General features: G+C 42.5%; 2 protein-coding genes across 2 annotated transcripts; one reads left to right on the forward strand and one right to left on the reverse strand.

The window, feature by feature from the left end:
* Positions 1 to 790: 790 nt before the first annotated feature.
* CRYZ (crystallin zeta) lies at positions 791 to 13,152 on the reverse strand. Its single transcript, XM_083510588.1, has 9 exons — positions 11,888 to 13,152; positions 7,882 to 7,998; positions 7,018 to 7,170; positions 6,276 to 6,439; positions 4,986 to 5,037; positions 3,739 to 3,888; positions 2,616 to 2,717; positions 2,434 to 2,529; positions 791 to 1,356 (listed from the first exon to the last, which is right to left on the reverse strand). The coding sequence occupies exons 2-9, from the start codon at positions 7,990 to 7,992 to the stop codon at positions 1,192 to 1,194; spliced, it is 993 nt and encodes a 330-aa protein (XP_083366714.1). The 5' UTR covers positions 7,993 to 7,998; positions 11,888 to 13,152; the 3' UTR covers positions 791 to 1,191.
* Positions 13,153 to 13,193: 41 nt separating this feature from the next.
* On the forward strand, positions 13,194 to 22,804 carry TYW3 (tRNA-yW synthesizing protein 3 homolog). Its single transcript, XM_083510594.1, has 6 exons — positions 13,194 to 13,463; positions 15,779 to 15,859; positions 19,402 to 19,500; positions 20,791 to 20,862; positions 21,747 to 21,880; positions 22,098 to 22,804. The coding sequence occupies exons 1-6, from the start codon at positions 13,275 to 13,277 to the stop codon at positions 22,318 to 22,320; spliced, it is 798 nt and encodes a 265-aa protein (XP_083366720.1). The 5' UTR covers positions 13,194 to 13,274; the 3' UTR covers positions 22,321 to 22,804.
* Positions 22,805 to 24,869: the final 2,065 nt, after the last annotated feature.

Below are 24,869 nucleotides of genomic sequence, written 5' to 3' on the forward strand. Positions count from 1 at the left end.
ATCCTATCAAATGCATGAAAATGAGCACATTACAACAACAACAACCCAGAAGAGCCATGAGGAACGTATCCCAATATTTGTTTCACTTCGTTATTGTAAATGTATGCCAACATTGTCAGTTCTTTTGAAAAACTGCGAGGGAAAAGAACATAGGGGGCAGGGAACTGTGGTTAACCTTAGCTAACTTTAGTTGAAAACAAACCAGTTTCATAAACTATGGTTTGAAGTTTTGTCTGTTTCAACAAACCATGGTTGACATTCACAACAGTTTGCCCAGGTTTGTATAACATGGCAATATATATGTGGTTCATCTAAAATGAAACTGAAAGGCTTGGGTCTCTCCTACACACACCTGCGCTTAAGAGGTGAACTATTCAAGCCTGAGGCTCACTATTCTTCATTCACTAAGGCATTCATTTATTCATTCACTAAGGCATGGCTTAGCCTTACATCAGAATGAAGCCACTAAATCTATACATTACCATTACTTCTGTTGCACGGCGAACAACAGTGGCTGGTTTGTGCATACTCTCATACGTGTGGAAACCCTATTTGCACAGTCCTTCCCTCTTTTCCAAGGAGCAAAGACAACACAAGCTGGGTATGACTGCATACAGATGTACACAGGTACTGATCAAATCACACCTTTCCCCCAATATCAGCAGTTGAAATGAACTGGGCACTTTGTCCAAAGAATGGCACTCCTTCTGGAAAGGTGGCTTACTAAATGGTAACATAGCTTAAGTATGGGCATTGTTACCCAAAGACGAAAAGCAAAGGAACCGTTGGGTCTGTCTTCCTCGTATTCTTTATTTTGAAAAAAGAGGGATTCTGAAATGTAATTCTGTAGTTAGCAAATTATAACCAAAACAGTGGGTTTCTAATACTCCCTTATGTAGGCCTGAAAGCACGTTTAGCACGTTCACGTGTGGAAATGGTAGTCCGCAATATAGCAATACCATTTGGGTGCAAAACAAACATCTTTTACAAAGACCTGCAAGAAAAAAAACCCACCCCCAAACAGCAGAGTGTCTAAGTCAGAAATACAAAGCATGTCATCTTTTTAAAACCTGATATTCAAATATTAGTGCTTATTGCATCTCATACCTGAACCACATTTTGAGGAGAATTCGGAACGTGCTACATTAACAATTGTGAGCAGCGATTATACGATTGGTGTGGAGGCACAATTTAACACATGAGAAGCACCATCTTCCCCAAGGCACCTGGGCTGTGTATTATGTCTTTATGAGCCTCTGCCACCTTCTCCAATGCATATTCAGGGCCTACTGCTGGTTTCAGCCAGCCAGCTTCTACACCAGCCAGAACTGATGCTGCACATTCACGCAGCTCATCCTAAATGGAGAAGAAAACATTTGAAAAATTGAGCACGAAAGGAAAATACTTCTATGCCCTCCAGCAGTCAAATTCATTATTCTACATTGTACCGTGTGTGTGTGTGTGTGTGTGTGTGTGTGTGTGGAGAAAGAATGTAGGCTTGGCTCCACAAATTAGTTTTCGCAGCAGAGATTTCCCAACCCCTACCTGTAAGCCCCGTGGAAAGTTGTCCCTAAGGGCTGGGGAAAGGCTTGGATGTGGCGGTGGCGGTTATGACACATGTGTAGCGAGAGCTGGGAAATCAATGGATGCCTGTAGTCAATCATCCCCCACACACACCCCTCCCCCAATACCACGCTGCCAACAGTGACTTTCCATGGGACACAGCAGGCTACAGTGGAGAAGGAGGAGGCAGGAATTATCCACTGTGCAAGAATATTTTTGCTTGTACCTTGGAAGTCGAACGGAATCCGTTCCAGAAGTCTGTTCGACTTCCAAACCCTTCGGAAACCAAAGCACGGCTTCTGATTGGCTGCAGGAAGCTCCTACAGCCAATTGGAAGCCCCAGAAGCCCCATTGGACATTTGGGTTCCAAAGAACGTTCGCAAACCAGAACACTCACTTCCGGATTTGCAGCATTCAGGAACCAAAACGTCCGAGTAACAAGGCGTTTGAGATCCAAGGTACAACTGTACTACTCTCAACCCAAGCAACAGAGGTTTTTAAGGTAATTGTTTCTCTCTAAATGCATGGAGGAAAAAAGCTGCAGGACATATGAAGCCCGAAGAGGCAAGACTGGTTCCTGAAAGATTAATGCTATTGCAGAATATAGTTTCACTGGCCAGTCCAAAGCTTCTCAACAGATAGCACCTGACTCCCGAGAGCTTATGTAAAGTTCCCCAGACTGTGAAATGATTAAAGGAGTGTGTGTGCCTGCAGGGATGAAGAAAAGTATAGGAAGAGATTAAAGGAGCTTTCCAGAACTTCCCATGTTTTGAAGCCAAGCATCCGATCCTGGCTGTGTTACAGAAAAGGCACGCTGACTCCTCCAAGTGAATTATGTACATATACTGCATGATGATGATTTTTTTTTACCTTAGATGCAGAGAATAAAGAAATTCCTCTGATGCTTGATTCTTTCCACATAGTGTCTCTGGGGTTTATCTCAATGGGACCACGGCTGCCCACAATCTGTCACACAAAGTGGTGGAGAGAATGAGATGCTGACAGCTTAATTCTAAGCATTAAGATTCTCATTCATGGGGGTGCAAACTTACCATCACTCGGCCTCCACTTGACAGCAGTTGCAAGTCATGGGCAAGGTTGACATTTGCCAACATCTCTATTACCACATCTATGCCGTGCACACCAGCAGCTTCCTGCATAAGAAATCACCTGTTCAGTATCAAAGATACATGGAAGCCTAGCTGCTTTTGTGGTTCTCAAGTTATTATTCATATCCTGCTTTTTTGTAAAATAAATAAATAAATAATGATGCACACAGAGCAGCTCACAGGCACTATACAACAAGACAAAGACACACATTATGGGCCATAAACGGCGAACCAAACTAAGAGCAGAGAACAGCAAATGGAGGACTACAGTCAAATATTAAAAGAAGACTGAAATAAACAAAGGTTTTCGGGAACTGTTGGGAGACTTTAAAAAGAGTGGGCCACCACTGAAAAGGCACTGTCTCCTCTGCTGCATTTCACATGATGGCACAACTGAGAGCAGAGATTATGATTTTTAACTGGCAGGCAGGTAATATGGCAGGTAATGCGGCAATACTGATAGAATACCACCATTCTAAAAAGCAAGAGTCCAGAGCAGAACAACCTGGCTACATCTATCAGCTAGAGAAGGAGCAGCTGCAAGAAGCTTGTTTCCCTCCTCCATACCAGGAACAATGCCCTGGAACCATACAAGCAAAGAGAAAAACACTCTGGACTCCTGCCATTGGTCAGACTAACAAAGGCTACTGATTCAGTTGCAGCCACACCTGACTATAAAAACCCTCACAATTTCTCTAATTAACAAGGTTGAGAAATTGCAGGAAGCCAGGTGTATGGATACCCATTTGTATACCCAGTAAAGGGTGCATGTGGTGTTAAAATGGTCAATTAGGAACATAATGGGTTGGAACCTATGGAGCTCTAAGCGGAACTCAACGTGTTACTAAGGCAAACATTCCAACAGAATGTTCTCCTCTTCCTCTCACACCCCTAAATCTAGCCATTCCCCCAATCTTCTGGAGCAGATCTGGGGAGAAGATGTGGTTGGGGGAAAGCAGATTATGCAAGCAGAAATCCTTGCACTAACAGGACTCATTAGCAGAATACTGCCCTCTACCTTAACTAGTATTCCAATTACCACTATGCAGTCTGTGTTCTAAATTACCTTAATCTGAGTGAGATAATCCTTCTTCTTGTGATTAAATGCCTCATGGGCTCCGTTTTGCAAAACTAGTTTTATCCCTTCCTCAGTTCCAGCAGTGCCAAAGACCTTCAGGCCATATGCTCTTGCAATCTGACATGCTGCTATTCCAACCTAGGTTTTTAAAAGAGTGGGGGAGGGGGGAGAGTGTTGTAAGTTTAACATAGTACTTTCTTTATACAATTATTGACAACAATCGTTTCGAAGGAGGAAATTTCAATTGCAACAGAGCTACAGGTGACCCTTAATAACTTGTAGTAACAGTCTGCTATAGCATGACTTGATCTCCTACACAAAAACAGTATGTGGCTTCTCTTAGCACGACTTCCCTGAAATAAAATCAGGGAAATTAATAATTAAGCCAACCAGCAGTACACACTTCTGTTTCTCTTTTATAGAGACAGTAAAATATATCAGCTCAATTACCACTATAACACAACCACCCAGTCTTCACATTTCAAAGGCAGCAATTGCAAGGGACTTCTCACTAACATCATTTCAAGCCATACTTTGGAAGCAAGTGTCAAACTTTGAACAGGAAGTACTTTTCTAAGGGTTATTGCTTTAAAAAGAAAAACAATAAAAGGCACTTCATAAAACAGAAAGAACAGCAATCTTGGCCAGTACGGTCGTACCTGCAGCCAACCAGAAGCCGCGCTTTGGTTTTCAAACATTTTGGAAGTCGAACGGACTTCTGGAATGGATACCGTTCAACTTCCAAGGTACAACTGTACTGGATTCTGCCATGTCTCTCATGACCAAAAGAGGCAATGTACAGAGGTTTGACACTTAAAAAAAAAATACTTCCAGGACTTCAGGATTAAAAGCCTAAGGAGGGCCAGATTTGAATTCCACACAAACCCTTATTCCAGCATTTTCCTCCATGCAATTGAAGTGGTGTGAAGAAATGCAGCTGGGTTGTAGATGCAAGCCCTGCCCCCAAACTGTGCCCTGCATCAGCCCCACCTCACCCCATGTGTTGGGGGGCAAGTGGAGTTCTGCTCACGCAACGGGACCTCCCTTTCTCTCCTCTCCCAAAGTGACTCCAACCCTCTGGGGCAGAACCTGGGGAAGTGCGAGTGGGCTGCAGAGGAGATGGAAGTTCAGAAATGCATATGGATGAAAGATCCAGCCCACTGGGGTGACATGCCACTGTACGTTACCATGCTAAAGCCCCTTTTAAGCATAAGGTGAGTTTTCATGATGCTTACCCCTCCACTTGCTCCATGGACTAGCACGGTTTCTGCTGCTTTAGCAGATCCTCTGGTGGGGGGTGGGAGGGAAACACACAAGACATTTTCAGTACAACTGTCTGGATTGTATTTATACAATAAATTATATCCAACAAGGAGTTGCTCGAAATGGCTAACGAAGGATGAAAAACAAGGGTGTACCTTGCTGTGTAGCCAACAGTGTAGCTGTGGCGAGGAGTTAAAAAACTAAATTAGCCAATATTCAATGAATTTCAAATTGGGAAGAGCCCCAGAATGCACTTCTTCTGAATCTGTGTTAGGAAACAACAGTGTTTATGTTGACTGTCAATGTACCTTTATATTAAATAGTTACAGTGCAGCTGTAACCACAAAATAATCCTTTCAGTGATGAGCAGAAAATACAGTGGCACATTAAAAAAAACCAACCCAACATAGGCTCTGGAGTACCACTGTATTGCTGCAAAACAGCCAACTAACTTCATAACTCCCTGTTAAAAACACTGCCATCAGAACAAGCTTGCGCTGAAGCCACAAGCAGACTTTGCCTAGGCATTGATCAATCAATCAACGCATTTGTATCCCACCTTTTTCTCCATGGAGCACAAGGTGGTTTAAATGGATCTCCCCCTCCTCATGTAATTCCCCACAACAAACCTATGAGGTAGGTTAGACTGAGAGGCAGTGAGTGGCCCAAGGTTATCCAGTAAGCTTCATGGCAGCACAGGGGTTTGACCCCTGATCTCCCAGATCAGGCATAGGCAAACTCCGATCCTCCAGATGTTTGGGACTACAATTCCCCTAATCCCTAGTTAACAGGACCAGTGGTCAGGGATGATGGGAACTGTAGTCCCAAACATCTGGAGGGCTGGAGTTTGCCTATGCCTGTCCTAGATCAACACTCTAACCCAGGCATCCCCAAACTCGGCCCTCCAGATGTTTTGGGACTACAATTCCCATCATCCCTGACCACTGGTCCTGTTAGCTAGGGATGATGGGAGTTGCAGTCCCAAAACATCTGGTGGGCCAAGTTTGTGGGAGCCTACTCTAACCACTACACCACACTGGATTTTAAATACTGTCACTCTGTTGCACAAGTACTCCCTTTTTCTCAGGCTCAAAGCAAAAGTGTGTGTGTGAAAGTGCCAACAAATTTGCTGCATTAAAGAACATGGAAAAATTAGTCTGACTTAACGTGTGACACAGAAAAGCCTCAAGGAAAAGGCAGAAAGGCCCAAAGTTACTGCATTTTTATTGCTCAAAAGCAATTTTAGGATGTCATTGCCTTACTTTTGAAAGAGAGCATGGTAAGCTGTAAAATATGGAATTCCAATTGCAGCACCTTGCTTGAAGTCCAGTTTATCAGACAAGGAAAAGACTGTGTCAACTGATGAAATGGTATATTCGGCATAACCGCCAGAAATGGTACCAAGGGTAAAAACCCTGTCTCCTTTCTGGTAGGACAAAACAAATGCACAAGGTGAAGCGTTGTGCCAAAGTGTTTTCTGTATCCTGTGTAAAAATGAAGGCATTTCCAGAAGAGTTAAATAAAACCCAATTATATAGGTGAAATACCCATGACAGGAAGACAACAGATCTAATCTGTACTAATTGTTTCCAACTGTTTTTAGACTACAATTCCCATCATCCCTCACCACTGGTCCTGCTAGCTAGGGATAATGGGAGTTGTAGTCCCAAAGCAGATGGAGACCCAAGTTTGGGAAACTCTGCATTAGAGGAAGCAGAATTAACAACTAGCTTAAAATCCAACACTTTGAAAGCAGGGTGTACTTGAGTCTGGAGTAACTGGAGTACCAAAGACTATCTGGCAAAGAATGTAGGCCAAAATGTGTTAACAAACAAAGGTTTGCATTTAAATCTGTAGAAAGGAAGGCAGAAATTCAGATGTATAGGGATGACATGAATCATATCCAAGACACAGGAACTATGAAGAGACCCAGTTTAGTAACCAAGACCGGAATGATATTGTATAAAAGATAGCAAATGAGCAACATATTTTAAAATGGGATACCTTGAAAGTAGTTACATGTTCCCCAACACCTTGTACTACCCCAGCCACATCTGAACCAGGTGTGAAAGGTAAAGCTGGTTTTCTAGCATAAGTCCCAGAACGAATATAAGTCTCCACTGGATTAATGCCACATGCATGGACTTTAATGAGAACCTGCAGAAGAAAGGGATATTTGTTGAACAACTGAAAGAAATCTGGTACCTTCATTTTCATGCCAAGTTGTTTGTTGTTGAATGTCAAATATGTTCAAAATACAAGCAGCACAAATACTTATTAAGAAGAGTTGGGATTTGATATCCCGCTTTATCACTACCCGAAGGAGTCTCAAAGCGGCTAACATTCTCCTTTCCATTCCTCCCCCACAACAAACACTCTGTGAGGTGAGTGGGGCTGAGAGACTTCAGAGAAGTGTGACTAGCCCAAGGTCACCCAGCAGCTTCATGTGGAAGAGCGGAGACGTGAACCCGGTTCACCAGATTACGAGTCTAGTCTACCGCTCTACACCACTACACCATACTGGCTCTCTTATTAAGCATTAAGAACACAACCCCCCCGTTTTTCCCCGGTAACAGGCAAACCAATGTTCATTCCCTATAGAACTTTTGCAGAATCTTTTATAAAACAGAGTCAAAGGTAAGCACAAAAGTTATAGTAGTACTTATGCAGTTGGTCTGGCAAGCAATAGCATGTACAGATGTCAGGATTACCCTCCAGGGCTGTGTTCTATGGGATTTTTACTCTGTTTGCAAATTCATTCTGCATGCTGACTGAAGCAGAAAAGTTTCCAATAACTGTTAAATAACAATAATGCTAATTTCAGGGTGTACAGTATTTATATATCCAGTTCAAGGTCTTTGTTTTTACCTGGTTCTCTCCTGGAACTGGCAAGGGAATATCTGCTTGCAGCTTAAGCACTTCAGGTCCACCAAATTCAAACACTTTGACAGCTCTCATCACATTTCTCCCGGCTGCCATGGCAACCTGAAAAATCACAGAGATAAAAGACTGTACTATCTTAACCTCCACCTTCTTTTCCACTTCAAAGAGAAAGGATCAAATTACTTGCCCTTCAGGTGAAATTTAAATCGGAAGGTTCACCATGCATTTCACTCTGTTCTAACAATGTGCTGCCAATTTGAGGCTTTTCGACTTATAAAATTCGCCTGCAAAGGAGAACTAATAGTTTCACTTTGGGTAACAAATGAATCCGATCGCAATCCTGTATCCTCTTACCTGGGAGTAAGCCCCATTTATTTACATCTTAGTGGACAAATACAGGACTGCACTGTCAAATATGCAGAAGTTTGCACATACACACACAAACCAGCTTGGAAAGGATATCTTTTGACACATCTTCAGAAGACCTTACAACTGGAGTTACACTAGCTTCAAATTTTTTTTTAACCTAATCCGCATTTTTATAAAGACTTTATGCCTGGAGAAGAGTTTGAAATCCAAATAATGGAAATCATAGGAATCATAGGTGGGGAAAATCCTATACAGTCATACATCGGGTTGAAGTAGCTTCAGGTTAAGTATTTCCGGGCGCATTACTTCCGGGTTTCACTACTGGTGCATGCGCAGATGCTCAAAATGACGTCATGTGCATGCGCGGAAGAGGTGAAACGAGACCCGCGCAGTCACATGTTACGTTCTACTCAAGATGCGAACGGGGGTCCGGAACGGATCCCGTTCGCATCCAGAGGTACCACTGTATCATTTGGGTCCTGCTTGCAGGCTTCACATGGACATCTTATGAGAACAGAGCATCTCCTTCCATTAGGTTTTTACACATGGGATGTTTTGGCAGGGAGCTCCTGCACTGGCAAGGAGTTAAGCTGGATGACCTTTGAGATTCCTTCCAACTTTTAGGATTCTATAGAAGTGGCTCATTCTCTCTCACAGCCATTTTAACCAGTATTAGAAACTCAGATATAGAAGCTAATTGCCAAATGGTACATTAAACCTAGGTTAAAGTCGCCACAGCGGAATGTCTAAACACTTTTTTTTTTTGCAACGGGGTTTATTAATTATTATCATTATCATCATCACCATCATTTCATTTCTATACCGCTTTATAGTTTAAAGGAAAAATCTCAAAACTGTTTACAACACATTAAAACATCAAAAAAACCAATCAGAACTAAAACAAAATTCAAGTTTCAATGAAAATATTTCAAGTGACATTTTGCTATCCCTATATTTATTTACTTACTTGATTTATATAGCTGCCCAATAGAAGCACTCTAGGAAGCCAGTGTGGTATAGCGGTTAGAGTGTCAAACTAGGGCCTCGGAGATCAGGGTTCAAATCCCAACTCAAGTCATGAAACTCACTGGGTGACATTGGGCCAATTACAGCCTCTAACCTACCTCAAAGGGTCATTGTAGGGATTAACTGAAGCAGGGTTGAACCATGTACTCCTTGGAGAAAAAAGTGGGATGTAAATGCCCTTCTGCTTACCTGCTTAAGAAAGCTGGAGGGGCCAGCCAGCTAGATGTTAGTTGCCAATGTGGCACTCAAAGATTTCCAAATGGCCACAACTGGACCTGCACCAGTTGTAAAACATACCTGGCTCCTGGGGAATTTTGAGCACTGATTTTAATACCTGTGCTGGCTGCTTTCTTCTGCCTAACCTGCTTCTGCTTTGAAAACGCTTGGCGTCAGCCTCAAACAACTGATCGATAAGCATGAAATCAGAACCCTGAGAGCAAGTTCACTTGCATTTAGGAAGCAGCCATACAGATCTAAAATTGTGGCCCTTGGAACCATCTCTTGGGAGGGGGGGGGAATGAAGGGCTCCCAAACTATTTCAAGTTATCCCTGGCATTCGAAGATTGAGTAACTATTGACATTAATTCAAACTCTGCACTCTGGCCTAAATCAACAATATCTTGTTTAGGCTGTAAATTGTAAAGTCACCCATGGCAAAAAAGAGTGGGGGAAGACAGAAGGTTCTAGAAACTTGATCAAAAATCTCTGGGCACAGAAAATGCCTTATGAAAGCTAATAAGCTGCCTTCTATTGCCATCCTTGCTAGTATCCCTGTTTTAGAACCTGCTGCAAGAGGTCTCAAGGACACCTGAGCACCCTGTCAAGTAGACAGCCCAACTACATATGAACTGAAACGCCAGTAAAAGGGGCTTGGGTGAGGATCAAATTATTTTTATAAGGTTAACTGTGCCCTGTCAACATTGCGAGCCAGCAACCCATGAAATGTAATTTCACTGCCACTGATAGTAACAACCAGGTACTGTACTTAAGGAATCCAAAACTGTAGAGAAGTATCTAAAGATGCAGGTATCTGCTTAAAATTCAGTGTCAATATTTGACTTTTAAATGGCTACAATGAAATGCAATACTGTAATGGTCGTCCAAACACTCCAGACGGTGGGCCTTCATATAAAAATAGGTGTTTTACTTACACACACACACACACACACACACACACACACACACAGTTTTCACTTGTAAGATGTTAAGGTATACCCATTTGCTACCATAGGTGCATCTATCCATGTTAATATCTGCATTTCAACTGCACCCAGCATTAACCTTTGTATCCTTCTAAACCAGTAGAATTTAGATGAGAATAATGTTTAACTTTTACTGCTGTAGACATAACAAAGGTCATCGTAGTGGTGGGGAAAAACAAGCCAAAAAGGGAGAGAAACAAATCAGCTTGAAATGATGGCAATGAGAAAAGAAATATATTCCCAACTGCCCCTACCACATACCAAAAATGTCTCACATTTCTACTCAGCAACTATGGTACACTACTTCAGATGTACAGAAGTCACCAGTTTTCTCTCTTCCCCATACATGAGAACAGTCTTTAAGACCTCTTCTTTTAAACATCACTTTCTGGACTTGTTGTCATCAAATTGGCACTTTCAAGCAACTATTCTGAAGCTGTTTGTAAATGCCAAACAATACTAAATATGTGTCTTTTCTAAAATAAATTCAATACCTTCAACAAGTTGTAGCTAAGTTAGAAACATTGTAACTCTCAATTATCAGGACAGATTCAAGTTTCTCCTGAACCTCAGTGTGAATGGGTAACTTTGCCAGATTCTTATTTTAGAAAACACAACTGGTCACATGCTTCAGAATAAAAATAACTTGTAACTTTTCTTAGAAGGTTGCTCTACATTTATTTTTGGTTTTTTTTAAAAAAAGTAAGAGATAATGAGTTAATAAAGAGCCCAAATTAGCGGGACTGGCTGCCAGCTAGGATCTGTGTCTGGTAGAAAGTGTATACACTAAGCATGCACTCCCCTGCAAACACATGTGGCTAACCAATGCCACAAGGTCTGTGCTATCAAAACACCTTGCTTTTTTGTGAGCAGCCGTCCTAAATAACACACTAATCTGTACTTTTGTGCATTTCCTTTGCTTTTACATTATTAAGGGTGGCTTTAGACACACACACCCCCCAAAAAAAAAACCAGTTGCGATTATCACACTGACATCCTAGCATTGGTCAGCTAGTTAAGACACATTGTTTGCAGAGAGGAGCGTTTGGTATTTGCAATGCAACCTCCAATCCTGTTCTAGGTTACGAGATGTCCCCGTTTCCCGGGGACGGTCCCCGGATTTACAAATCAGTCCCCTGACAAAATCAATCTTTCAACTACACACACACATATGCAATGCAATGCAACATATATATGTGTGCTAGATAAACTTTAAGGTGCTGCAAGGGACTGTCAAGAGTCACCCAGCCTGGAAACCATTGCAAGCAGAAAGCCCAGCAGGGAAGACAGACCTAGATCCTATCTCCGCAACGCAGCCCGCTACGCCCTAAAAGCCCTCCTTGCCAACTGTGGGGGGGGGGGGAGGGAGGGGAACCCAATTTTACGTCACTCACCCTCTTGCTGTAGAACGACGTGCTTGCGCGCCTAGCCAAACGAGCTTCGCTTAAATCACAGCCTCGGTTCGCCTACTTATCTTCGACACGCCTGCGCAATGAGCTCCTTCCGGGTTCACGCAAGAGAAGCCATCTTTTCGGAGTCCCGTAAGTTCTAGTGCGCAAGCGCCGCCGTGGCGGAACCTTCGCAACCTTTGCTCCGGCGAAGGTTCTGCCAGGGCGGCGCGCGCAGTGGAAGATGTGTCTATCCTCAGCGTCGCCTGCTCGCTTAGCAACTCTCTTAATAGAGAGAATTAAAACTTATAGGTGCGGTTTTAATAATATAACAATATAAAAATCATTTAAAAAGCCGTAATTGGTACAATTAAAACTATATATTAAAACTATGCTCAGTTGTTTCCCCACCCCCGTGTTTTCAGCAGTTCTTATTTTTATCTGTGAGCCGTCTTGAGTTCCAGCAGGAAAAAAGGCGCGGTATGAAGAAATACGCAGTAATAAGGACCCTAAGTAAGTATGCATAGCGTTTTGCAGCCCTGGTCCTGTGCTGTTTACTCAGAGGTAGGCGCCACTACGACCAATGGAGATTTTAAATCCTCGTTAAACTTCAATCCGGTGATTTCTTGCCTGTGAGTGAGCCCAACTGGGGACTTGCTTGCGAGTACAGTACATATGCATGTGCTTGCACTGTCTTGCTTCTTTCCTTCGGGTTCTGGATCCCCTGGCACCTGCCTATTTCCCGGAATGTCGCCCAGCAAGGGGGAGGGGGACAAAACTCCTCCGGCTCCGCACATAAACAGTGGCGCCCTTATTAGATCCAATGAAAGGTTTATTCTGTCTCCCAACAGCAGCAGACTAGATGCCTCTAGGCAGCTAAGGCACAAACACGTACATAGACTACATCTCCTCCTTACTCTCGATCCACAGCCTTCCTAACAACTCTGCTAATCCGAGAGGCTAATAATGCAATAGTGCAGCAACCCTTCGCAGACGCTTGGGAGCCAGTACTGTTGGAACTCCGTGGGGTGGATCGGGGTTGCACCGCTGCAGTCTCGAGTCCTGCACGCTTCAAGGGGCGCAATAAAGCCGGCTGAAACGCAGGCGAGCCTGCCGAGGAAAACGCGCAGGATAAAAGCGCGCGGCTGCAATCCTATGTAGACTTGGAGCGGGATCCTAACCGTTCTTTCTCACAGCAACAAGCCCAATGGGTGCGCTTGGACTGCAGTCTCAAGTTAACCCGGTTGAACTCAAGTTACAGACTCGCTCTGGCCGCGCCGGGAACATGCGCACGGGCCGCAAGTTTGTCCCAAGCGGGCCGCCGTCGGACTAAGATGGCGGCGCCCATAGAGCGGTAAAGTGGGCGGGCGGGGATGGAGGAGAGCCGGCGCCGATGGCTGATTTCAAGCGCTGGAAGGAGCAGCGGCTGTCGCGCGCGGACGGGAGCCGGAAGGGCAGCGTGGACGAGCCCATTGCGGGGATCGTGCGGCTTCTCAATGGGCGCGACAGCTTCTGCACCACCAGCTCGTGCTCGGGGCGCGTGGTTGTGCTGGAGCAGCCGCCCCTTCCTCCCCGCGCCGAGGTGAGCGCGGCTAAGGATCCCTTGGAGAAAGGCGCTGGGCTGGGGCGATACTGCCATCGCCACCAACGCGGGGGACCCGGAAACCCAACAGCTTTTTTCTCCGGCCCAAATGGCTCAGGGTGTCTCCTGCGTCCTCTGGAGTTTTGTGCAGGTTTCGGAACACCCCCCCCCGGGTTTTATTCATAAGTAAAACCTTAGTTCCGTACGCTCCTGTGCGAATCTTAATTTTTAGGATTTAAAATAACGCGCAGAGCCTGTCGGGCTTCTTAAAGCCTAATGCATTTCATAAAATTTGTACACCGCTTTATTTAGAAACCCCCCCACCACCACTACACTCAAAGCGGTGTATGAAAAGATAAAATCGTGGCGGGGGTGGGGTGGAATTTGACACACTAAAACATACGAGAGGTTAAAATACTAAAACAGATTAAAACCACTGTGCCGTTAAATCGACTTCCTCAGATTGCAGGTTCTCGAAAACGTAATAAGACATTTATTAGTCCTCTTAAGGCGCCGCAAAATTCTGGGATGCTTTTGTTGTCAGAGACGGAGGTGGCTGCTCTTCTGGAAATCCTTGCTTAGTGCGACTTGCTACTGGGTAGCCTTCAGCAATAGGAATCCAGGGGTGCAGCCATTTCTACCGATCCCCGCCCCACTCACAGCCGCTAGACGTTGGGATTCAGCATCTCCTCAAATTGCATTATCTCCCTATGGGGGAAAAAGTCTCCCTTTTCCAAACTTATTGTGCATTTTCAGTTCAGCTCACAGAAGTTTAAATGGGGATTGAACACACACACACACACCTCGTGCCTTAGTCAAGACCCAAGGTGATTCACAGAATTAAAAGGAAAACAGTTTAACAACCCACAGTCAGCATAAATGGGGATTTATTGGAGGGGGGGGGGAGTAATTTTGTTGAAACAGCGCTGAAAACCATTTAAAAGAAAAAAAGCAGGGGATGGAAATAAATGTGTGCAAACCCACCCTCAGAAGTCTTTTCCACAACAGCCCCTTAGTGGCCAAAGGCTTTGCCTGATAAGGAAAGGGAAGGAAAGGGAAGGAGAGAGGCTGGCCCGGCTAGCCTCCCTTGGAAGGGTGCTCCACAATCTGGGAGGAGCCACTAGAAAGGCTCTTGTGACCTCCCCAATGTGCCTTTCAGGGTGGTGGGACCAAAACAGAAGTCTCCCTAGAAGATCTATATGAGCCCAGGCAGGCTCATATAGAGAGATCTGATTCTTCAGTTATCCTAGACAGAAGCCATAGGTCATAACTAGTGCTTTGAGGTGTTTCTGGAAACAAGCGTAACCAGTTATACTCCCTGTAACTGGCTCCAGTTAGCAAGCTGGCTGCAGCATCTTAAGACACTTTCCACAGGCATCCCCACATAGAGCATGTTGCAATAATCCAAATGGCGTATAATTAAGACATGTACCACCATGGCCAGATCAGGCGTCTCCTGGAGCTGGCACAGTTGGTGCACAAGTGTAACCCTACCCAGCCCCAGTAGAATCCCTATTTCCTGATCTGCCTTTTTACTGACCAGGTGCCTTGTCTGGTTTTTTTTGTTCACCCCTATTTGGTCCATTACTGACACCAGACAATGGTTTAGCACTGAAACACCTTCCTCAGATTTAAGATGGAGTGAGAGAGTTGGATATCATCTGCATACTGGTGACACTGAAACCCAAAATACTGGGCAAGGTTATCGATGGAGGTCCATTCTTAACCTGAAACTATTCTTAACCTGAGGTACCACTTTAGCTAATGGGGCCTCCCGTTGCCGCTGCGCCGCCACCACATGATTTCTGTTCTCCTCCTGAAGCAAAGTTCTTAACCCGAGGTACTATTTCTGGGTTAGCGGAGCCTGTAACCTGAAGCATCTGTAACCTGAAGCGTGCCCAAGGTACCACTGTACCAGTAGCTGGAAATCACAGGTGGGAGAAAGAGTGCTTTTGAATTCAGGTGCAGCTTCCTATGGGCATTTGATTGGGCATTGTGAGAACAGGATATTTTATCAGGCCTTTGGCCTGATCCAGCAGCAGTCATTTTCTGTTCATAAGGTTTCTTTTACCTAAGCCCAATGTGGCAGGTTCCAAAAAAGATTGTTTCTTGGTTATTTCTCTTGTCTCCTTCCCTCTCCTTCCGCTGAAACATCTCATACTCTCACTTTGACACATTTGTTCCACCACGCTGTGCTTTTCTGTCTGGCCTTTTTTTCTCCCACTCACCTGCGGTGTGAAATTTGTTGTGGGAAGTGTTCTGCTTTGGTTTCTATATATCCAGAGATTTGTGAAACGATTTCGCCTTCCCGCTAGGCTACCACCGGCTTTGAGATACAGAAGCAGAATTGCACCTGGCTCATGGTGACCCATCAAATATGTACAATCGAAAACGTGGTAAGAGAACTGTTCCAGGGTGAATTCTTTATGCATGCTTAGAAAATCCTTGTTTGTGCTATTTGCATACAGTCAATAATTTTGAGATTTGAGATCTGGAAATTGTAGCAGTTTCCAATATCTACCAGGTGAGGGCAGACTTAGGGTAGCTGATGCAAGATGTTAGCACAGAAATAAAATGCCGTTGTTGTAGAATGATATGTTAGATTTCTCATATTTGGCTAATAGAACTGTTACAGTGAAAGTATGAGAGATCTTTAACATCTGTGAACATCAGTTGCATGTAATATAGGCTGTATTTCACTTGTTTAAAAAAGTGGACTACCAAGTTTTTAAAGAAGGCAAGACATTTGATTCCATTGCTGCTGTATTTCTGCTTGTAACAGTTATAATCTTTGTGTGATAGCCTTAATGCTATCACACAAATATTATAATTGCTACCTGTCTGATGCACGATTTCCAGGAGCCTAGTTCTTCTACATCAGAAGATACAGCATTCCACACTTGTGGATCTGATTGAATCTGTAGAGGGAAGACTGTAGTTCCAGTAACTAAATACGTGAAAATATTTCCCTGACGCCCCTTTCTCAAAACACCACATGCCAAAACTCTCTATTATTATTATTATTATAGTTTAATGAAAAATGGGTATTTCTGAGATCTGAAAAAGGACTTGTTTCAACCTCAGCAGTATATAATTACAGTTCCAGAAGTTATGCTTTCATATTTATTGATTGAGAGCCTGATCCTACACCCACTGGGAATTTGGCAGTTGGCTTTTGTGGAAGAAAGGCGGGAGTGTACATAGGAAATTACTTTCAGTATTTTAATATTAAAGTTGAGCCTTTTGCAGGAAATTAGTGATCTAGAAGCTATACGGTAACAATATCCTTCAATCACAATGCATATTTCAGAACCATATTTTGAAGAAACGTGATTTGTAAGTCTCCATAGATTTAGCCAAAGAAACTGTAAGCATGTGTAGAGGAAAAACAGCCAGTGCTTTCTTTGAAGTATGCACCATAGCAGCTCTGATACCCAAAAGCTGTGTTTTAAAATGTATTTGTCCATTGAAGCTGGTTTTTTTATCTAGTGATGCTACTACTGTGGCAAATTCCTTTTTCTTTTATCTCAAGGTACACCTAGGGTTTCCTCTTTCCATACCTGCCTATATCCTTTTTTGGATTTATGACTTAGGATGGTGATTAAATTGTATTTTATGTGCTTCCATTTCCTGGGATAGAGGATAAATCATTTTAACTGTAACTGCTCTGTTAGACTTACCTGTGAAAACTGGGGGTGGGGGGAGAGGGAATATAGAAAAATATGTTTGAGAGTCTGTAATTAAAGTAAATTTTCAAATACACTAGCACCTTCATCATTAGGGTATTTTGAATGGAGTACGTATTTAAGAGTATAGGCCAGCTGACCTTACTTAAGCTTATCATTTCCAGTGATTGGCTGAGTGGAGGAAGTTCATACAACCGATCTTTATTCTATCCCCTGTGGCTCCCTGGAAACTCTTGCTAGAGTTCGGGAGCATCTCCTGAACACTAGGGGCTGTATCACATACAACTGCAGTGCGCGGAGGGTGAAAGAATCTTGATCCAGGAGTCTCCCCCAACCCTCTGGCGAGGATTTCCCAGCAACCTTTCTCTTCTGATAGAGTTGCATGCTTTGCCTTCCACTTGTACAACCATAGTATGCAACCCCTTGTTTTTACCTCAAGAGGTTAGTATAGAATTTCAGGGGCTGGTAGTTAAAGAACCCGGCTCTTATTTTTAGATCTCTAGCCCATAGTCGAAAGAGCATGAAGAAGAAGTGCTGAATCTACATGCCATGCAATATGGTCAAAGAGCCCAGGCGAGCTTAAGGTGTTAAAGAAAATGAAGTTGTGTGTCCTAGCAACCATGTGGTCTCCTAGCAGCAGACATTCCATCAGGTAGCAGAAGGGAGGGGGAGAAAAGAAGAAGGGTTGTCATCAATCATCACTGCTGAGAGACAAGCTGCCTTTGGCTCTTCCTCAGAGCTGTCACTTAGTGACAGCCATTCTATCCCAGCTGATTGTTGTATGAACTGGTTTCTTCCCCACCCCACACTAAGGACTGCCTTAGCAAGCCGCACAGGGAACCTTTTCAGCTAATGAGTGGGCAAAAGCAGTTTTAATTAATTATTGAATATGACCAATTGGTACTGGAGGTGCAACCTTTCTATGTAGAGAAATTTGATGTGCCTAACTTGAATCTATAACTTCATTAGAGACCTGCAAACCTGTAGAAAGCTTGGGAGAAAATCAGATGTTATATGAAGATTTCTAATGATATTTTAAAGAAAAAACTAATACAGTGGTACCTCGGATTAAGTACTTAATTCGTTCCGGAGGTCCGTACTTCTTAACCTGAAGCACCACTTTAGCTAATGGGGCCTCCTGCTGCTGCCACCCCGCCGGAGCACAATTTCTGTTCTCATCCTGAAGCAAAGTTCTTAACCTGAAGCACTATTCCTGGGTTAGCAGAGTCTGTAACCTGAAGTGTATGTAACCTGAAGCATATGTAACCTGGGGTACCACTGTATATACATCCTACCAACAATAGTTGGATTTGTTTTGATTTGTAGTTATTTTAATTGATGCATTCTTTCCTTTCACTTTGCAATAGCGTTTGAATTAGTGTGGCCTACTACAGATTAATCACTACTCTTGGCTCATAACTATAGCTAAAAGCATTACTTAAATTCAGGCCAGATTATTTATTTTGGATGGGCAGAAAAATAGAGAAACTTTGATCTGTGCTGGCAAGAACTTCTGTAGAGTACAAACTTTCACATGCTTGGCACCAGCCATGATCCGACAATGGTAATTTAGCAACTGTACAAATTCTGCTATGGTAAAAATTCCTCACTGAAGGGAAATTATACTCTAGCTGGAGCTGCTGCTTTTATCTAGCATAGAATAGTGACATTTACTAGACTAGATTTCAGTCTGCTTCTGTGCTGGTCAATCTCTTTCCAAAGTGGAGAGATAATATTCCTGAATGAAGGCACTGCTGAGAGGAAAAAGTAGTTGTATAATGGTCTCTCCTCCATCCCTATTTAAAAGGTTACATGTGCAGAAAAAAGTCTTCCTTCAAAAAAAAAAAGTTTCACAATTTGATTATCAAATATGTGTCCCCTCCCAAAATTTACACATCTCTCGAAGCAGTGCTTTAACCTTGCTGCTAGATTGAGTATTTAAAAAAGCCAGATTGTTTGGAGGCTTTTGGTGAGACAGCTACACAACGCTGCCTCCAGAGCTCTAAAATGATATCACCTGTATCTTTGGGAAGTCAAATCCCAGTAGAATGTGTAGCTGAATCCATTATGCTGAAGGGAATAAACCAAGCAGAGTATGTAAAGTAGTACGAGTTGTAGAAATTTATTTTTAATTAGCAGGCTGAATCAGCTTCTGCTGTGCAGTGTTTTTGAGATGCTAAATAGGCTAGCTATTTTTTTATGGCTCACAGATGCAGCACTGATAGTAACATACTGTACTGTGGATCTTCCAGCTTACAGCCTTACAGAAAGCGACAGATGATGCCATATTCAAATTTGAACCATTTGTGCTTCATGTGCAGTGTCAAGACCTTCAAGATGCACAACTTCTGGTAAAGTGAAGTATTGCTGTTGTACTTAAATTCCATACTTGCTACATAAGAAACAGTTGGCTCTTAACTAAGTTCTCACACCTACAAGCATTCCCCAAAGCATTCTGCGTTTAATAACTAGGACTATGGAAATACGATGATGGGAGCGAAATGGGATTTTTATTATTTCTGCAGATGTGATGCTCACAAGTGAAATTATGATTTGGTTAAAATCAACGGCAAAGATCCCACTGATGTTGGAATGAGAATTTCAGAAACATTGCCTGTCCTGTTTGGCTGGCAGCTTTCATTGTAGACATGGTTTCGTGTGGTAGCCAGCACCCTTTTGGGGCTAAACTTGTGATAATTAAGACCATGCATCTTCCAGGAGCTATTGGAAGCTTCTTTCTACTTCTTTGGTTCACATCAGCAAAAAAAAAAAAAAAATGCTATCTTTGGCTTTTCCTAACTTTTTGGTCATGCTGAGTATTATGTAATATGGCCACAATTTGGAGAAGTGCCTACTAGAGAAGACTTGGTGTTGCTGTTTTTTTCCTAAATGGCAACTCTTCGTCCGTCCAGCGTTCCTCAAACTTGGGTCCCCAGCTGTTGTTGGACTATAACTCCCATCATCCCTGACCACTAATCCTCTAAGCTAAGGATGGTGGGAGCTGTAGTCCAACAACAGCTGGAGACCCACGTTTGAGAAACATTGGTCTGTGCCATATTACAAGCTGTATTTAAAGCTGGATGTTTCCCCCCAAAAGTAGCCTTTGGAAATGGTTTGGCAAGCTCTCTCATGCACTGAGAGCCGAAGCGGGGCCATATTCCTTTGTGAGCAACCTTCTGGGGGCTGTAGGAAAGTGGAGGGTGGGCCAGAAAGAAAAGTGGGTGGAGCAACAAATGTGAATGAGGCGTAGCCTCAGATGGCTCCAGGGGGCTGGATTTGGCTTCTAAGTCTGAGTTTCCTCACCCCCGAATTGCCTGTAACATACGGCTTTTAAGCTTTCCGATTCACAACACATTTCTTCACTGACATCAAGCATGCCCCTATTGAATTCAAATCATGAACATTTTAGAGTTGCAATACAATTTACAGCATGGTGTTTTATCTAAAGCTCAGGGGTATTTCAAAGCAGAAACAACCGTTTATAATTCAGGTTTTTATGAAATAGCCATCCCTCTTTCTGAAAACATTTAGACTGGAAACAAATCCTTGACAGTTCACTTTGTTTCATTGTTGTCCATCTCTCCGAGGCCATAGTTGAAGGGTGTGGTGGATGATGGCTGTTTCCCTCTTGCCTTTTACAGCACAAAGTGGCTATAGAAGCCGGGTTCCGGAACTCTGGCATAACGGTTGGCCGAAAAGGAAAAATTATGATGGTATGTTATGTGTTCCTACATTGCGGGGGGGGGGGCAGGCACAGCCGGAGTACTGCTTCCATATGGGTGCTATTTACCGTATTTTTCTCTCTATAAGACGCACCAGACCATAAGACGCACCTAGTTTTTGGAGGAGGAAAACAAGAAAAAAAAATATTCTGAATCCCAGAAGCCAAGGCAGCGGGAGGAACGCTCCCGCTGCCCTGAAGAGGCTTCGCGTGGCTATCCCAGAAGCCAGAACAGCAAGAGGGATCGCTGCGCAGCAATCCCTCTTGCTGTTTTAGCTTCAGCAATAGCTGCGCAGGCTGCATTCGCTCCATAAGACGCACACACATTTCCCCTTTTCAGGAGGGGGAAAGTGTGTCTTATAGAGCGAAAAATACGGTATGTGGCCTTTTCAGGTTCTGCGATGGCAGGGATGTATTTCTGAGGCACTGATATGACAGGCATGAATACAGCTTTGAGTCCAGTACCCAGTAGAATGCTGTGGTCCTAACAGTAATGCTGAAGAGAATAAAGCAGAACCAGAGTGGTAGGGCAGGTTTCAGATATATATATATATTAAAATACTTGGAATCAGCTTCAACCCATCTCGAGGTGCCCCCAAATGCTCTTCGTCAGACCTTGAGAGCGGCCACAGCCCTAAAAGTCATTACATCGTGGTTGCCACAGATATGACCACATGCTACTTTTCATCAAGCTATGTGAATGTACTTTGTGGTGGAAATATGCAGTGCCTCCCTTTTGCCATCTCGTTCCCAAAATGCAATGATAAAATTATTACTTTTCTTTAATGAATTTGCCTCCCTGGTGGGGGTAGCTGCTGCCTTCAGTTCAGTAAATGATGGTGAAATCTAGGTTTTTTGTTTTCGTCTCACTTGCAGGCTGTCCGAAGCACTCACTGCTTAGAAGTTCCCCTAAGCAGGAAAGGAAAACTGATGGTCAGTGAAGAATACGTTGACTTTGTGGTTCAAGTTGCTAATCAGAAGATGGAAGAGAATTGGAAGAGAATTGACAGGTTTGTTAACAATAAGTCTCTAGTTTATACCAATCCTAGCAGTTAAAATATTGGAAGCAGGAAAAGGAAGAAGATGTAGATAAGATGCAAGTGGTAAGCTAGCAGATAGAAAGCTAAAATTAACTTATTTGGACTCAGCAAGTTAAATACATAAATGTCTAGCAGACCTTGAAGAAACCCAAGTCCATATGCCTTTATTTTATTTTATTTTTTAAAGGTTTTACAGCTCTCTCCAGCTTGCTTTGGAAAGCAGAGACCATTCCATTAGCTCACCTCTCGAGGAGAAAGAAGAGAACAAAGAAGAGAACAATACCATGGACTCCTACAGAAGAAAAATAAAGTCTAAAGGAACTGAAAAGGATGGTGAATGTACTCCTGGGAAAAACAGAGGCTTAGAAAGTGAAGATGAGACAGAAAACAGTCTTGGTGTTTTTCACTAAAATATGCTACAGATACTGTAACTGTGTGAAGTAGATATATACCCACATTATGTTTGTATAATGTTTAGTTTGTTTTGCTCTTTGTGAGAGCTTAGCCGATAGATTACTGTGCTCTATAAAGTAGCATTTTCTTAACATAGATTACTATGGATATTAAGTTACCAGTAAAGTAATAGAATGCCACAAAATGTCAATGAACATGGGGAAATGGCATTTTTAATACCGGAGGTAAAACTTGTCCTTCAAGCAATATTGTTTTACACAAAATATGCAATATTCCAAACTACCTAATTCCAAACTACCACCATAGTTATGCTCTGTATTTGCTATTCCAGTTTTGAAAACCCAATCTAAAAGTTCTGTTGTTAAATATATTTATCTTCTTCACTTAGTAGAGATAATTTCAAATGTTTGCGAGACGAAAATAAGTGTGAAACTAATTCATCCTTGATTATGCTACTGAAATAAATGATTGTCACAAGCATTAATCTTTGCCGTGTCAGTCATTTGTAAACTTTTCACTCCTTCCTACTCCAGACGAGTAAACAAAATCAGATTATAAAAGAATTAGGCAGTGATTTTTCTAGTCAGAAATCACATTTTTCTTCATATAATAGAGACTCATTTGTACAAGGAGTTTTGCTTTTGCAATGGAACTTCTCCTCCAACATGACCCTTGATCTTTTCTGAAGCATCTGGGTGGGAGGCAAGGAGAAGAAATGTTTAATTTACCGTAATTTATTTATATTCAAGGCTGTTTACAGCATTTAAAAACAGCAATTTTTATTTATTTATTTATTTATTTATTTATTTTGATGACATTAATAAAGTAGTTATTCTTTTATTTAGGGTCAATGTTTGCAAAAATGCATATTATCGGGTGAAATGCAATAAAATGCATGTCTCTTGGGGAGATGGGTTTTTAAATTATGTGAATTTCCATGCTTTTTAAAATAAAAAAATGGCAGATTTATGTGGGAAATGGGTGAAATACTGAGTAGCATCTACCCTTAGTACAGAGTAAACTCTTTGCACCGTATCTTCAGGTACTCTAAAAGCCAAGCAGAGTTAAAAACAACAATTATAAAATAGTAGATAATAAAAACAAACTAGTTTAAAACAATGACTTGAATACACCACAAAATATCTAAAATCAGCAGTTAAAGTATACGGTAATTTGCCAGAACAACAGTTCCAGCCCGCATTTGGAAGTCCTTGCACCACTGGGACAGCTTAGTTGAATACAAATCTTTTATGTTCCTGAGCACCATTACACTCATTGCTTTAAAGATTTTAGATGGGTGTTTCTGACTGGAAATACTGTTTAAATAAACAGCCAATGCTGGCTTTTAGCCCAATAATAGTCATTGCTTTTTAGAAGTAGCCAGAAAACTCTTCCACATGAGAACAGCCAGGAGCTGAAGGGACAAGACAAAGGAAACTTGATGGGCCTGAGGAAAAGTGAAAGTTCCTTTGATTAGTTCCTTGGTTTTTTCAGCACTTTAGTAATAGGATTTCAGAATTCACTCATAGCAGGCACTAAGCTTTTAGTCCAGACCTTGCTTTTGACTCTCTTGTGAAATGAACTCACTGAAACATTCTTCAAACTCTGGAGTTCATTATGTTCTTCCCAAGCCACATTTTGCAAACCCGCTTCTATATCATGGTTTGTTCCAAACTGTAATGTGGGATTAACTATGGTTAGCACTAACACCAGTGCACTCCACCGTAGCTTATTTCCGTTTAGGTCATTGAATAGGCAACCCTACATCTGCACAACCCAAAGAAATGTTGACATTGCTCAAGGCAATACTAATGATGCTATAAAAGGGACGATATACTCGCATACACCTGAATTGATTATTCAACACTTAAATCAACCACAAGTGAATTTTTTGTATATGCGTGTATGTTGATAGACAAGTCATCACTTGATTCTGCAGTCATTAGGAAGACCAGGCATTTGTGAATTCACTTTTTAGGCTTCAAAAAGTAGAACTTCAGGGCTGCCAGATCCTGCAGCTTTTAAACAAGCAAAGGGTAAGAAGCAGAATTCAGTCACTGAATATATAATGTGTGTTATGTCACTGAAGACATAATGTGTGTTGTTGGTCCTGTTGATCCAGGGATGACCTCTTCAGCCATCAAAGAATATGTACCGTATTTTTTGCTCTATAAGACTCACTTTTTCCCTCCTAAAAAGTAAGGGGGAAAGTGTGTGCGTCTTATGGAGCGAATGCAGGCTGCGCAGCTATCCCAGAATCCAGAACAGCAGGAGGGATTGCTGCTTTCACTGCACAGCAATCCCTCTTGCTGTTCTGGCTTCTGAGATTCAGAATATTTTTTTTCTTGTTTTCCTCCTCCAAAAACTAGGTGCGTCCTGTGGTCTGGTGCATCTTATAGAGCGAAAAATACGGTAATTCAAATCATCCCAGAAATGCCCAAATAGATCCTATTACTTGCTGAACAGCACATAGAAACAATATTTTGTGACCCCTGTGTGTTTTAAAAAGCAGCATTCTTTATCGCTGTGGACTACATAATAAATG

Source organism: Podarcis liolepis, assembly GCF_965112155.1.
Source record: "Podarcis liolepis genome assembly, chromosome: 6".
Lineage (NCBI taxonomy): Eukaryota > Metazoa > Chordata > Lepidosauria > Squamata > Lacertidae > Podarcis > Podarcis liolepis.

Bases quoted from the DNA above. Each gene is read 5' to 3' on its own strand.
- TYW3 (XM_083510594.1), top strand. From the start codon at position 13,275: ATGGCTGATTTCAAGCGCTGGAAGGAGCAGCGGCTGTCGCGCGCGGAC. The intron at 15,860-19,401 runs GTAAGAGAACTG...TGGATCTTCCAG, and splicing joins TATGTACAATCGAAAACGTG to CTTACAGCCTTACAGAAAGC. The intron at 19,501-20,790 runs GTAAAGTGAAGT...TGCCTTTTACAG, and splicing joins TTCAAGATGCACAACTTCTG to CACAAAGTGGCTATAGAAGC.
- CRYZ (XM_083510588.1), bottom strand. From the start codon at position 7,992: ATGGCAGCCGGGAGAAATGTGATGAGAGCTGTCAAAGTGTTTGAATTT. The intron at 5,038-6,275 runs GTAAGGCAATGA...ACCCCCCACCAG, and splicing joins TACCATGCTCTCTTTCAAAA to AGGATCTGCTAAAGCAGCAG. The intron at 2,718-3,738 runs GTAATTTAGAAC...TTTCTTATGCAG, and splicing joins ATTATCTCACTCAGATTAAG to GAAGCTGCTGGTGTGCACGG.